The sequence below is a fragment of the Diadema antillarum genome, unplaced genomic scaffold (genome assembly GCF_040938485.1).
Source record: "Diadema antillarum isolate AM-2024a unplaced genomic scaffold, OU_Dant_1.0 scf00000029, whole genome shotgun sequence".
In the NCBI taxonomy this organism is placed as follows: domain Eukaryota; kingdom Metazoa; phylum Echinodermata; class Echinoidea; order Diadematoida; family Diadematidae; genus Diadema; species Diadema antillarum.
In genome coordinates, this window is record NW_027270918.1 from 7477208 (window position 1) to 7491299 (window position 14092).

The 14092-nt window shown below is 36.9% G+C and overlaps 1 protein-coding gene across 1 annotated transcript in view; it reads left to right on the forward strand.

The window, feature by feature from the left end:
• LOC139739201 (disheveled-associated activator of morphogenesis 2-like) overlaps positions 1–14092 on the forward strand; it is a 123263-nt gene that overhangs the window by 95191 nt on the left and 13980 nt on the right. The window contains exons 9-15 of the mRNA XM_071649818.1: positions 269–372; positions 1372–1438; positions 2049–2166; positions 2810–2992; positions 3830–3897; positions 11958–12080; positions 13591–13801. Coding sequence (XP_071505919.1) covers positions 269–372; positions 1372–1438; positions 2049–2166; positions 2810–2992; positions 3830–3897; positions 11958–12080; positions 13591–13801 — 874 coding nt within the window. The remainder of the gene's footprint in view (positions 1–268; positions 373–1371; positions 1439–2048; positions 2167–2809; positions 2993–3829; positions 3898–11957; positions 12081–13590; positions 13802–14092) is intronic.

Here is a 14092-nt window from a genome sequence, read left to right on the forward strand (position 1 = left end):
TATTAACTGCATGACTCAAGACTGCATTGCACACATAACTGTGCAATATTCAATTATGTAGAATATCAATTTGATGCATAGTGTACACCATGTGCTGTATTTTTTCGAGTGACACATTCATGGTTGAAATATTTTGGTGATGTCAGTTATATCTTTGTGGTTGCGAAAGTGATCCGAGAGACACTTTGTATGAAATTACCAATTCTTTGTCACTGATTCACAGCCCAGTCACTAAAGTGCCAATTTTATTTCTTTGCTTTCTTTTCAGGATAACCTTGAGTTCCGAATCCACTTACGATATGAGTTCCTGATGCTAGGTATTCAGCCGGTGATCGACAAGTTAAAAATGCTTGAGAATGCAACATTGGAGAAGTGAGTATATACCCGCACTTTGAATGTACTTCACATAAATGTCCCTCAAAAGAAAGTAGGAGGAAAATGAAAGAGTGAGACAAAAATTCCACTCTCACCTTAACCCATCAAGTCCTAGAGTTATGTTTAGCTGCAGAAGTTATGATCTCACGCTCATTAAATTGACAACTTTGAATTTTTCTGCGTGTTTTCTATCAGAGAAAGATTAGATGAAACTGGCTCCATTCATTAAACCTGTCAATATGAGACAGAAACAGAAACTTGAATCTTTGTATATGTGTTGCCAATGGATGAATCAGTCACAAATTTAGTGATTTAGTGGCTTATTTTTGATTTATGCAACCGAACAGACAATTACATATGAACTACAAATTGCTCCTATACTGGAGAAAGATTAGATTGAAGTAGTCACATTCATTAACTCTGCACAAAATCGGAAACAAAAATCTGCCAAGTTTAGACAAACATTAGCTTGAATCTTCTGAAATGTATTGCCACTGGATTGATTTGTCACAAATTTAGGCATCTACGTTGAACCAGGTATAATGTTTCAGGTTGTCAAGTGTGATATATTGATGGACGTCCTTCGATATCATTTACTCAATGAAAGGGGCTGGCATCCTGTAATCAATGAGTTGTGTGACTGTATCATGTTCTGTTGTTGAGGTTGGATTGCAAATGCCAGATTTTTTTTTTTTTACCTCAGGAGCTGTATACCATTTCAGTACATATTCCTTTCTTGTATGATTTGTGATGTACGTATGGGGAATACCCCTCTTTGTGGGACAGACTTTATTTCTCTTCCAAGTTGTATGAATTCATTTTGAACATATGTAATTAGCAAATTGTCTACATACACAACATGTTCCAACACAGGTGACACCATATATACATGTATGTGAGATAGAAAGGAATTACATTGCAGTTTACCAACAGTTTGTTAACAGTTACAGACTCTTGATATTAATTGGATGTTGTTATTTCTCCCCCCCCCCCCAGACATTTAGATTTCTTTGAGTTAGTCAGAAATGAGGATGAGAGGGAACTTGCCAAGAGGTTTGATATGGTGAGTAGGGTTCATCTATTTAAAAAACAAGCAAATAGACATGTATGAAATTATGGATGTATGGATGTACAGTATATATCAATAGAATTGATAGAGAAATTAGTTGATGAACAAACAAATGAATGAATACGTATAAACAAGTGCATGAAGGAAGGAATGAAGGAAGAACAAATAAGGGAATAAATTACTCTAATAAAAGAAGAGGACATAAGTAGATATTTAAATAGAGAAAAGTTTCACATTAACAAATTACAGCATGAATGATTGAATATATGAATGAATGAATGAATGAATGAATGAATGAATGAATGGATGGATGGATGGATGGATGGATGGATGGATGGATGGATGGATGAATGAATGAATGAATGAATGAATGAATGAATGAATGAATGAATGAATAGGTGAATGTAATTTCAGAAGAAGAAAATCTATGGAAGTGATGTGGAAAGGGCCTGAATAGTCTGTAGGCACAGGTTGCAGTCTTTCATGATTTGTGTGATTGTTACTCGCTAGATTAGATTACAATGTTGGATACAGATGTAAAGACAAAGGATTTAGATCATCACATACAAGTGTGTAATAACTGTCTGCTTGTTGGTCTGGCCAGGTCCACGTGGATGCAAGAAATGCCAACAACATGTTTGACGTCATCAAGAAGAAGATTAGTCACACAGAAGCCTACCCCCATCTCATGTCGGTCTTACAACATCTACTGCTGCTTCCAAGTAAGTCATCGCAAAACACCGACGTTAGTATAATGGTGCTTTCTCCATTCCCTTTGTATTTCCAGGATCTACTGTCATTTCATAGAAACTGATGATATTGAACATGCCCTGATTGTACAAACTGAGAAATATAACAGGAACTTATCTCTCAAATATTCATTCTGATGTAATATGGTTCCTGGTCTCCCCCCCCCCCTTTTTTTTTTGAGCAGTACTTCTATTCTATAAAGCAATCATTTTTCAATGTTTAGAGGATGTTGATTTTTGACAACCCTTTATGGCAAACTGTGATGCTTCTCTTTGCTTGAGCAGCATGTGGAAATATGCATTGCCGTATTTGGGCAATGTGATGTCACTCGATAGATTATGTTTGATGGCGTAATGGTACGTACACATTCAGTCTTTGATGTGCAGATCACCATTCCAAGTCTTAGAAGACTCAGAGGATAGATGATAGCCTACAGTGTATTTCATACCTCCAACAGGGATGATGACAAAATTCTGAGTAGCTTTAAATCAAGCTTTTCTGATATGGATGAAAAAGATGTCACTGAAGCCAAATGATGTATATAGATGAAATTTCTTCAGAAATTGAGGAGTCAATGAAATATTCCATTCTTTTTAAACATTTGTTTACTCTCAGACCAAGGCAAGAGCATCCACTACTGGTCTCTAGTCGACCTCTTGCTGCAACAAATCGTACTACAGTTTGACGACGGCGGCGATCCCGATGTCTCGCCGTTCGACATCAACTTCAAGGACGTCATCGAGAAGGTCATCAACCAGGATGTCATCAGGCAGCGAGAGGCGGAGGAAAGGGAAAGAGGTACCCCCGCTCCATGTAGATTTTCCGTTTCAATTAAAGATGTGGTCTGAGGTTAGAGGCTCTTGTAACTATGTCAAGAGCATGCACCTGTCAGCCGTGCCACTTAACTCTACCAGTGCCGAAAGCATACCTGTCATGCACAATAGTCACTGCATTCTTCTTTTATTGGCCCTGGGAGTGTTAATCTGGGGAATGACAAAGCAATCTGTGGCATTGCTAGACAAGTGGTGATGTGTAATAGGTCAGTGACCCTACAGGTGTTTGGCCTCCTCTTCTCTTTTACATATACTGATGACCCTCATGGGATTGTTGTTTCAACAATCCATTGCTATGGTAAGAAGTGAAACTAAGTAGTTTAAACTTTTGTTCGTATTGACTGTTAAAGAACTGTTTTGTGAAAATGAGTGAAACTTTACAATGTCATGACATCCTTTCATAATTTTCATTTGAATTTGATACAATTTTTACTTTGTGCTTTCAAAATGTTGCTCTTTCTTTCAAAATGTTGCTCTCTCTCAAAAAGACCAGCTTTTAACTGGTCCTGAATTCCCCTTTAGATATTCCATGATGCAATGTCTTAGATATAGTGTCATACTCTGCCAGATTGCCAGGATATTCTTTTTTCTAGCAGTTGAAGATAATATGCAAGATTGGGCAAAAGTGATGTAGTTAGTGAATCGGTTTACAACAAAAGCTTTTTTGTTGAGGCTAAAATTTTTCTGTGAGGGTAAGTTTCTACCATAATTTCTGGATGAGGCTAAATGAATGAATTCTTTGTATTTGTAACAATCTCCTCTTTTGTTTTTTTTTTGTTTTTGTTTTTTGTCATTTTAATAGAATATGTGGAACTGAAGGAGCAACTTGAGAGAAAAGACAGAGAATTAGATGGCAAGGAGAAACAAAGGGTAAGAAAATCATTCCTTTCGTCAGCTGATAAGTCCTTGATATTGTACTGATGAGCTGTGCTATGATTTCTGCAAAATGCATGGTGTAAAAATGTGCCAGTGGATGTAGATATTGATTGAAATTTGTGTTAGTCAGGAGACGCAACATATAATGTGAACAGAAAAATAATATTTCTCTCGTGAATGTTGTCAGTTTTAACCATTAGTGCTGAAAATAAAGTCCCTGCAATATATTGGAGGAAAAAAGCCTTTGTTTTGTATTGAACTTTGGTTTGTGCATGATTGTCGGGGGGGGGGGGGGGGGGGGGGGGTGGATGATGATAGACCAGAAACAGACATTTAAGGAAAAGTCACAGGAAGTGTGAGCGAGACACCATGCCTAGAATAGAGGGAAATTTGTCAAATGCCAAGGAAAGAGAGAATGTCCTGCTGCATCTGAGGTTGGGCAAGAGAATGGTTTGATGTTGCCAAAAGTATCGAGGACATTTTTGAGGGAAGTTGGACGTAATGAAGTGTCCTTTCTGTTTGAAGGTGAGCCAAGAAAACATTTGACAACAGTGTGTGGGCTAGAGAGTCTGCCTGGAAATGAGTTGTCATTTACTGGGGGCTATTTTTTTCGCTGTTTGTTATGGACTTGGCTGTTTCTTTGTTGCAAATGTAAGCATTTTCCCCCAGTCAAGCTTGGGATGAATGGCTCCTGAAGAAGAACCAAAGTTTCTTCAAAGAAAGAATGTTTGACTGAAGCTCTTAACCCATGGGATGCTAACTCTTTTAGATGAAAGAAAAAAATGTGGAATAAAAGTAAAAACAGAGACAAGGAATAGTATACAGGATTATAAAGCTATGCAAACATTAGGAAAAAAACAACAACAGTAATTCAGAAAAAAAAACAGTAGTGCTGCTTTGCATCTAGACAAAGCATTGGGTAGAATGTTACGTGTAAAATGCTTTTTATGACTCTTTTAAGACTTCGTGTCTGAAGTACAATTTCTGCAAGTTACTGTAAAGTTTGCTCAGCTGCAGTACCTTTGGGTGTTTGGATTACTCATGCTATCTAGTAAAAAATGCAGAAACATTTTTTTTCAAAGCAGTGCAAAAGGTTAATCAAAAAACAAATGAAAATGTAGTATAATGTAATCTGCTGTAAATATGTTGGTAAGATTTTAGAAATCAGCTGTTGGTAAATACATGTACATGTCAGTTCTTTGATGGGATCTGATCATATTCTTAATTGATTGTTAACATTAATGGCAGTCTGCGTGTGCTTTCACTTTATGAATATGATTTTGCCTATATGTTCATCCAACTTTATGTTTAATTGTAGCTTCTCTTTCAGCTATATGTCTTTTAATTTGCCGCTCAATATCAAATGTATGATTTTATTCTCTATTTTGTTTCATCCCTACCATTGCTCACACGATTTTCATGTCTAACCCAAATTACGATGTCCATTGTGTCCGTTTCTTCTCCATGTTTTAGTCCTTACTGTCTCGCTTGAAATGTTTCTTTTGACTCCGGTGTCATTAACTCAAAACTTTCCGCTACGTCGCCATCTTTGCTCAGTATTTCCCATATCCTATGTTTTGATTTCGGTGATTCCAAGGCATTTGCAATGTACCCTTGTTTATGCCAAAACAATTCAACAGTGATGTGAAGACATATAGCCAAAATAAGCTGACACATTGCTTACGAACACAAATAACTTCTAGACGAGAGAACTGGGCAAAGATCCAATGTATGTTTTCTGCAATACTGCAAAATTTACCCCCAACAGAAGGAAAAAAAAAAAGATTCTATCAAGCTATTCCTGTTCATCTTCCTAATCATGTAATGATTGTGTAAATATTCTTCAAATTTGGTATATTCATTGTATCATTCGATGATGCATTGTGTTAGCCTGTAGAATCAATCTTCTTAATATCAAATATTCCATATTAGCTATTGACCTGACAATATAGCTTTGAAAGGAACTGTGGTTAAATGGAAAGATAAATTGCAATTTTCTGCTACATTTAGCATATATATATAATTTTTTTTTCTGAAAGGTTACTTCTTTAAGTGATATCTGTTAATGTTTAGAAACTTTGAGAAAGTTAATTTGATTAAAAGTGATGAAGTCAGAACGGAAGATCAATGAAAATATGAGCAAATCAGACAAATATCAACAAATATTGCATAAAAACTGTATGCTCTGGTCATGAAATGAAACTACCAATGGTAAGCTTGATGTATTTTTGAATGAAACAGTTTCTCTCAGATGCAGCTCCAGGTTATGTCAAAGAAATCATGTCCAATTCCATCAACAAAGATAAGAAAATCATTCTAGATAAAATTGACACTTCATTTCCAGATTCCAAAGGAAAATAGATTTTCTGTTTTATTTGAATGTTTCCCACCCAAAATGAATAGAAATTACTTTGTAATAGAATGATATGAGTTTACATAAGTTGTCTGATTTTTCATAGTTTTTCGCAGGTCTTCTGTTTCATTTGACATCTCCATTCAAAGTAACTTTCTCTTTTTGAGAGAAAATTCTTGTCTGAACTCAATATAAATAAATAATGTGAATCTGGTGCAAAAAAAAGACCAAATCAAAGGATAGGGTTAGTCCCCTGCTATCAGAATATCATGTTGCTAGACTCGACGTCATCGTGAGTTTTTGCTCTTGTACGTATTGTATCTCTCTCTCTCTCTCTCGTTTTAACCCCAGTGTTCTGTCTTTTGCTTGTCCACTCCATCATCTATCTACATTTTTATTTTGTAGAATGTGGATTTTCAGTCAATGTCATTGGTGGGTACAACACCTTACATTCTCACCTTTTTTCCTCGGCATGCGTCACCATTTCCCCCATTTTGGAATTGGTTTTAATCTGACTGTGTAAATGCTGGTGTGGCTCTTGTTCGATTCTTACTAATGTCGATGATCACCTGTTTAGCTTGTTCTCTATTTCCTCTTTGAATTTTCTGTTGCCGTGTTCTTTCAGTCCCCCTTTGCAAACTTTTCTGCAATCATGCGTTAGCCAAGAATTAATATTTTGCAATTTCTAATCAGATAAAATCAAATCATAGTGTACATGGAAACATCCACAAATGAAGAGATTCATATAATGTCAAATCAAATCTAATTGTTAAAGAGTGTTAATTGAATACATTTTGTTCAGTCAGAAATATTTTGCCGCAAGTGTAAGACTAAAGTCATCGATTGCATAGCCAAGAACACAGGTGAGCTCACTTGTAATATGAGCAGGCAATAATCAGAAATTAAGGTCACTCATTTGGAATCTTAGATCATTGTGATGTCTTGTCGTTTGTGACGTTGGAAATTGGCGATCAAGTCATGTTGCACATTTGGATTGTAGTATGTGACATTGTTTATCACTGTCGGGGAAGAAACAATTTTGCAACAAAATTGTATTTGTCAGTGGCATGATATTTCAAAAGCAAAAATGGAAATGGAAACTGCTGTTCTCACCAAATCAGGGTTTCTGTCAAACAGTGTTTCAAAGATCACACCTCATTGTGATGTTCAAGGGTGTTATTGTGAACCAATTGCTCATAGCTTTTCACACATACATTACCTGCACCTGTGTGACTTTCAGGCCCACTCATGCAAATTTTCTGTGCTTGATCCTTTTTTATATAAATATTAATTACAGGCTCTGCATAGTCCACAGAGAAAATTACCAACCCCTCCTCTAGTAAATATGTCTACCTCTATCCTTTTCTTCTCTCTTGACAATTTTTCATCAGTTATTGCTATTTCTTAGTTGCTTGCCAGCTCTGATGTAGTGATAGCTTTTGTAAAACAAAAATATTCATTGAACTTTCATATATTGATGAAATCCTGCTCATTACAGGTAGATGGCTTTTTTCAGCTTTGAAAAAAATTTTCTTACAGTGGTCATCTGATGCATACCATAGCACTGTGCATTGCTGCTTTCACTTGAAATTCCACTTCATTTCGAGTTGATTTTTGTAAGTAGAGTGAAATCAAACTAGAACACTACAGATAAAATATCTGTAAAATTGGTATTTTAAAGGAAATCATATCCATTGCATGATTTAATGATGATGGCTTTTGCAGAGGAGAGGGGGATATAGTTGCTGAGTTCCAGTTTGGACAAAAAGCATGGTGTCATATTATTTCTGCATAAAAACCAGTTAAAGAAAGTTGTTAAGCAATTACAACATTGCCATGTCAATTTTCATATGTGATTGAGACTAATGTATCAGTACTATTTTACAAAAATATTCTTATCCTCAAGTTTTGCAACTTCCCCCTTTTTTTGTCCAATTCTGTCAAACTTTGACTGTTGTATCTATTTGTTTGACTTCACTCTGTTTGTAAAAGTTAATGTGAACTGCGAGTGGAGTATCCTTTAAATACTCAGACTAATAGAGTGATACCATACATAGGCTTTGATGAGCATCTTTAGAGGAAAAAAGGCATAACTACCAAAGCTTTTCTGCAAGTGTATACCGTTTTACTGGCACTAGTTCTACTACAAGCCAGTATTCATACTGCTTTTGAGCGCATTAATTTTATTTTTCTTTAAAGATATGCCTTCTGTAGGCTTTGTTGCTGTTAACATTATCTTGTGATCAGCATTATTGAATCTTTTTTTAAACTCATATTTATGAATATGATATCCTCTGAAATCTTATGCTTTGGAGTCTTGATTTTTACTACTGCTTGCAGCAAAATATGGCTAAGAAGCAGAGTGTAAATTTCTTTGTTTAATTCTTCTTCGGAGTTTTATTTTTGTAACATTTTATATTGACAGGTTTGAGAGAATTCATAACATGCTCAAAAAATATTTACATCCTAACAATATTTCCCCAGTCAGCTAAGCAGTTTTGGGTTGTTGACTTGTTTTTTCCTTGTGTTTTGACAATTTGACAGTTTTCTTTGTTTCATTACATACAAATGTAATGCTGCACTGTTTGCTGTATTTTGAATTGAAAGAGTTGAAGTAACAAATTGTTTGATAGTATGCATTTTAGAAGAGAGTTATCGCAAAGATTTGAAGTGGTCTAGGTAAGAGAGTTTACCTAGGGACATTAAAGTTTACCAGTACATCAGCAAGTATTGTTAATATATATATCATGTTTCATTTCAGGGAGGTTAGCTCATGTGGCCATCTAAATCTTGTTATCAGAGAAATGAGATTGTTGGTAGAGGACCCCCAGTGGTCTTTAATCCATAGCTAGTGTTTCCGCGAGGGTGTTTGCGGGTTGTTTAATGCAATAACAGATCGCATGCCTAGGTTGCAGTCATCTTCCCCTTTATGTCTCAGGGGCCCAGGCAGAAAATTGCATGATTATGGGGAGAGTTAGGGGAGAACCCATCTTTCCTTCTCAGTAGTTCGAAGATTTGGGTTGCTATGCTACTGGGCATCTCTCACATTTTTCTGCCAAATCCATGTTGAAGAAGAAATGGCGGTGTTAATGGTAGCTAGGTAAGAGGGTACATTGGTCAGATTCAGGGGTGCATGACATACAGTACATATGGAAGCCACTTTGATGGTGCTCCTGGCTTTTATTGCATAATATGTAGAAAGCCACCCGCAGAACAGCTTTATATAGTACTAGCAAATGCGTAGTTCGGCATACAACCTCAGCGATTTAACTCTGTGAGCTGGGTATTTGTGTGAATTTGTTTGCTGTTTTATATTTGTTATCTGGTAGTAAATCTTGTTCACTCTGTCAGGATTTGAAGTGTTACAACCCGCTATCTGTTAAATCTATAAATATTCTGGCTGTAAAGATTTAAAGTTTGTCATCTCTCACAACCTCAAAGATGTCCTGCCTAATACATTGTAGAAACGTTCGCTACATGTATATAGTCAGTCATTCTTTTGGAAGTAGCATTTCTTGAGAAACCTTTTTGGTCGAATGGTGTATGTGATGTCTTGCTACAGACCCACGGGAAGATAGTAGACAGGTATAATTATGAAATCAAGATTGAATGGGGAAATTCAGAGTTTAAATTGTATTTGAATTTTAGTTTCATGCAGCCTCAAACCTCCCTTTCTTTCAAATTTTCAGAGCTAAAAAATGATAACAAAAGGGTTTTTTGTGGTATTGAGAAACATTTCTTACATGACATTATTTTCTCGCTCAAAACAGCGATAGCCCTTGTTTGTTGCTTCTAGCCAGTCAGCTTTGCTTGGCAAGAGGCAAGCATATGCAAAGACACTTTAAACCATCAAGTCCCAGAAAACCTATTTCTGTGATTTGGTGCCATATCTTATGATTTAATGAGATGAATAAATACATTTTAATCAATTAAAAATGAATAACCCAATAATTGAATAAGTATATAATTATCTTTTTTCACGCATTGTTCTTTACATTCAGTTGTTTTACTTAATAGTTGCAGCACTCTCAAAATCCTCTTAATCACTAGATATAAAGCTGATGTTAAATTTGGCAACTTACATTAGATGAATAAAGTTCATGTTTGTTTTTATCTCAAAGTGGCAACTTTGGTATGAATGTATTTTTTATATTGTGCAAATTTGATAAATTTGATTTGCTGTCTACGCTAAAGAAATGCCACTTGGTTTGAGTTATCTGCATGAAATATGGTGTTGTGAGGGAAAATTAAAAGCTTTTGATAGCCATGTTGATGGGATATCAGTGTTTTCATGTTCAGTAGTCCAATTTTAGGTTCTGATGGGTCATTGTTATGATAAATGTAGTATCCTCAACCTGGAAAAAGGGTTAGAGATTATGTACTTTCAGAAACACAATGTTCCCCAAGCACTCTGTAACAGAATTTGTCTCTTCCAATTTATGCTTGTCCACCAACCCTGAAGAAATTGGTAAATTGATACTCTTTTGCTTGTGATGTGGTGCGTATGCAGCAGTGCTATCCACACATTTGTGCGCCTTGTGTATTCACCTTGCTGTTGATTTATCACCATCTTACTGAGGTGATTTCTAATTTTGAGTTAATCCATTCTACAGGATTTCACCATGTTTTGATGATTCCATCAATTTGCGATCATATTTTTCTCTCGTCTGACTGCTGATTTTTTTTCTTCACTGCTTATTTCGATTTCTTCATGTACCCAATCTATTCTCAAGCAAGGCTCTATGACTGAAATTGTTCATCTTGTTATCACACCAATATGATTATGAAGGCATGATATTCAATCAATTTTTAGTTATGCCATGTGTCATTGTTTGGTATTGTTTGGAGGCTACATTCATGGAGTGCATGTAAGCCCTGGTGCAAAGTTTTCAAGTGTGCTACAGAAAAGACAGCAAAACATACATTTGAATTGATTCACTGGCTGTGAATTTCCATGAAATTCAGACATTTGGAGTTTATTTTCAGACTTCAGGATTCAGTACATACAGCGTTACATTACTTTCTACTCCATATCTCTTACTATGCAACCATTCAAATATCCAACTTTATTTTTTTCTTAAAGTGGCACAGTGTTCGTTGTGCAATGAATTTGTTTCCTTTTTTGTTGGTGTGTGGATATTCACCTACACATGAAATCACTGGTTGTTGGGCAATTTGCAATATCTGTAGTATTAAAGAGCAAAAGTATTGCTCGATGATAATCAACGTATGCAATATGCCAGTTTTTATCTTATTATTCTAACTTATATTTTAAGAAAAGTTTGCAGTGCAAGATGGTAGTATTATTGTAAATTTTTTGATGTGATATGTCATGGAAGCAACACTGAGAAAAATCTGGAATTACTGAGATCTTTCTGTATTTGCAAATGGAAGAAAATTGCTCATTGGAAGTTTATCTCTAACATTTTAAGATACCTCCTCATTAATTGTAATTTGTTTGCAGAGATAACAATTTTTATGGTTACGTGTTAATTTTATAGGTTCTTTGAGTCTAGTATATTCTGCCAGATATGTCAGCACCTTGTTGCAGTATTTGATGTGTTGCACACAGTGTGGACGCTTTATCCATAAAACTGCTCACAAAGGTTGTCACATGTGTGTGTCATATGCATACGTTCCCATCATGGCTGCATCACTGATGAAAGTTTTGTCCTCCGACTGGTTACTTTCTGATTGATAGGAGGAGGCGATGGGGGCCCTGACAGCAATGCAGGAGAGATCGGAGAAGCAGAGCTACGACTTGAGCGAGTCCAGGAAACAGTGCGAGTCATTACAGCAGCAACTAGCCCAGCTACAACAGATGGTAAGGGACCGATGGACTTCCCCCTTTCTCACAATCCCCCCCCCCCCCCACACACACACACCAATCAGACACATGGCAATAGTGGCATCGTACCATGTGTATTACCCCCGACCAGGGTCCCACAAACCTACTAGCTCATCAGCCCAGGGCAACTGAAGCTCACTGTTGGGCAAGTAATATGAATGTGGCACTTTTGCTGTTCAAAGTGATGGGGCCTTTGCCCCCAAATGTCCACTCTATTGAGGCGAGTTGGTAAACTACATTTGTATCCATTGTATTGTCATGCTCGTTCCGTCCCATTGATTTGACAGAACATGAGGTTCAATGTTTTCACCTTGTGTAAAGAGCAGGATGAAAATTCTACTAGAACGATCATTAGTGAGACACAAATTAGAATTGGTGAACAGCTGTAATCCCCATTTTCACTCTACTATTATGTCAAATCTAGCACATATCATAACCATATGAAATAGGGTCTTCATCATCTCCTTTTGTGCAAAGAAGTCATTACCATTTCTGTGTCACTGTTGGAATAACATATGAATTATTTGAATCCACTGCCATAATAATGCAGCTTAGAGGTTGCATGGAAAGGCATGTATGCGAAAGGGGCTGCAGAAATTGTCAAAAAGATATTTTGAAAATGCCCAACATTTGCACGAAAGGAATGTGATGTTAAAGTCCCAGTTTCATGTTTCAGTATGTTAGATGGGGTGTGAAACTTGATTCCAGGTCAAGCCAATTGGTAGCAGCAACAAATATATGTGACCCACTACAACAAAAGGATCCTAAAGTCGCTGACGGCTGAGCCAAGAAAATCGAGTTTGAAGTCATGTCATCAAAATTGGTCAAAACCATTGGATTTCTGTTTTTGGCATAATTTTGTAGTCTAATGGTTTGTCTATCATCTCCCGAAATTTTTGAAGATAAATGATCAAAGGAAAGGCAAGAAATCAGCATTTTTCTGGGCCATGATTTTCCGACTTTCAACATGACAGAAACGTATCCGAAGATTTGGATTTAGTGCCGCAGCTAGACCCCGCCCCTAGCAACAAGGGAGTGATCTTATTGGTCAGTGCGTGGCATCCTATTCACTGATTGGTCGTGCGTAGACCGCTGGTGCTAAGCTTTAATGACCATCACGGAGGTCGCTAGGAGTATGCCTTCTATTGTTAAGCAGTGAAAACTGTCTCGCTTCCCCTTCATCATGATAGCGTCGGAAGGAAAACTTTGAAGGCATTTTTCTCGAAACTCTGATTTCCTCAACCACTTGACATGCGCTAATGAAATTGTCGATATCTCCGCAACCGAGTACTTTTATGAGTTGTGCCATATATGAAATTAAAGTTGAAGAGTAAGGGAATAAGGATTTGTCATTTTCAGAAAATTGTTCTCCCTCGACTTTCGGATCCTTTTGTTGTAGCGGGTTACATATGGCAACTAACTCTAGCAAGTAACCACCACAAGTTAAAGCGGATTTAATCACTTTCCTCTTCCCCATTTCTCCCAGATGGCATCTGGAAAGCACAATGGTCCCAGTCTCTCAGACGACGACAAACTTCAGAAGGGCTCAGACAGCAAGTCACCGGTAGGAGGACCCCCTCCGCCGCCACCACCAATGATGGGCGGGGCACCTCCACCACCACCACCTCCATTCCCAGGGGGAGGACCTCCCCCTCCACCTCCACCTGGTTTCCCTGGTGGTCCCCCACCCCCACCAGGTATGTCATCCTCTGACTCAAATTTTTAAAAAGTGAGCTTTATTTCCCACTTTGTATAGTCCAAACATACTTTTATGCAGTCTCTTGAAACTCAGTCTCCTCCCCCTTTAAGATTAGCCTTCATATAAGTGTTTTTTGTTTGTTTGTTTGTTTGTTTTCAGACCAAAATTTGACAATTAGGTTCCAGTATTCATGTTCAAATATAAGAAAGGATAGATGGACATCATTCAGTGTAATATAAGCAACATATTGAATTAGTAACAATGAACTATTTATTTCAACCCATGCCAA